Here is a 1,312-nt window from a genome sequence, read left to right on the forward strand (position 1 = left end):
CCTGTGACACCCAGGCTGGGAGTGTGTTGGGGGAGTCCGAACGTGTCCTTCGTCCCCTAACGGGCCCCTTCGCTGGGGGTTGGGGGGAAGGGCCGGGAGGGGACGGGAGGAGGAAGCAACGCCCTGACACTCACCATGGCCCAAGTACTGCCCCGTAATCTCTGACCTTTGACCCTCATTCCTTCATACACACCCCCGCGTCGAGGAGGGACCTCGGAGGTCATGGGGGCAGATGAGGAAACTGAGGCCCGCGGAGACTGAGTGACTTGTCCAGCAACACTCAGAAGTTGAACCCAGGTCTTCCGTCTGGAGAGCCAGCCCTTTGACGGACCAAGGAAGCCGGGAACCACCGAGGTGTGAGAGATCGTGATGGATCCGGTCAGGGTCCAACAGCTGGCAGCTGAGCTGGAGGTGGAGATGATGGCCGACATGTACAACAGGATGACCAGCGCATGCCATCCGAAGTGCGTCCCTCCCCATTACAAGGAAGCCGAACTTTCCAAGGGTGAATCTGTGTGTCTGGATCGATGTGTCTCCAAGTACTTGGACATTCATGAGCGAATGGGTAAAAAACTGACAGAGCTGTCCATGCAGGATGAAGAGCTGATGAAGAGGATGCAGCAGGGCTCAGGGCCGGTGTGAAGGCCCCAGAGACGATGAGCACCCAGCCTGAGACTCCAGCGCTAACCCTTTTGCACTTGTCAATAAAGTTATTGGTGACTCTAAAAAAAAAAAGAAAAAAAGAAAAAAAAAGAAAACTGACTTCTCAGAGATGGAGAACCTCAAGGACCACCTGAAGTCCCTTTTACTTAACCATCCTCACAGAGTCCTCTAGCTTTTGTGCCTCAACCACAATAAGAATATGAAAGAAGACTTGCAAGATTAGGACATGTATAGATGACTGGAATTTAAATAAGAGAACTTGATTGAGTTATCACACTCGGGATGCCTTAGATTATTTGCTAAGTCTTCATTGGAAGACCTCCTCAAAAGATACTATTGGTCCTCAAGTCAGAAGAAGATAAGAAAGATACAACCTTCATTTGCATTTGAATTCAACGAACTTGAGTACATGCTCCTAATGACAGAGACAGTAGCCATGATTTCCCCCATGGCCCACTGTCTCATGACCAGCTTCACATTCCACCCTGGCTAATTTCTTCGTGTCCATGCCACCAAACGATTACCCCACCTTCCTTACCCCAGCACTGCTTTCTAGTTCTGTAGAGCCCTAATCAAATCCACACAGGCATTTCTACTAGGAAAAAAACAACAACACCATATCAATCAACTACCTTGTGGTTCAAACACC

At 49.8% G+C, this 1,312-nt stretch overlaps 1 protein-coding gene across 1 annotated transcript; it reads left to right on the plus strand.

Annotated features, from left to right (window-relative positions):
• Nucleotides 1-369: 369 nt before the first annotated feature.
• LOC122738058 (mitochondrial import inner membrane translocase subunit Tim10-like) lies at nucleotides 370-642 on the plus strand. Its single transcript, XM_043980105.1, has one exon. The coding sequence runs from the start codon at nucleotides 370-372 to the stop codon at nucleotides 640-642; it is 273 nt and encodes a 90-aa protein (XP_043836040.1).
• The last annotated feature ends 670 nt before the right edge of the window (nucleotides 643-1,312 follow it).

Source organism: Dromiciops gliroides, chromosome 2 (genome assembly GCF_019393635.1).
Source record: "Dromiciops gliroides isolate mDroGli1 chromosome 2, mDroGli1.pri, whole genome shotgun sequence".
In the NCBI taxonomy this organism is placed as follows: Eukaryota; Metazoa; Chordata; class Mammalia; order Microbiotheria; family Microbiotheriidae; genus Dromiciops; species Dromiciops gliroides.

Excerpts from the sequence above, each read along its gene's own strand:
- LOC122738058 (XM_043980105.1), top strand. The coding sequence starts at position 370 with ATGGATCCGGTCAGGGTCCAACAGCTGGCAGCTGAGCTGGAGGTGGAG.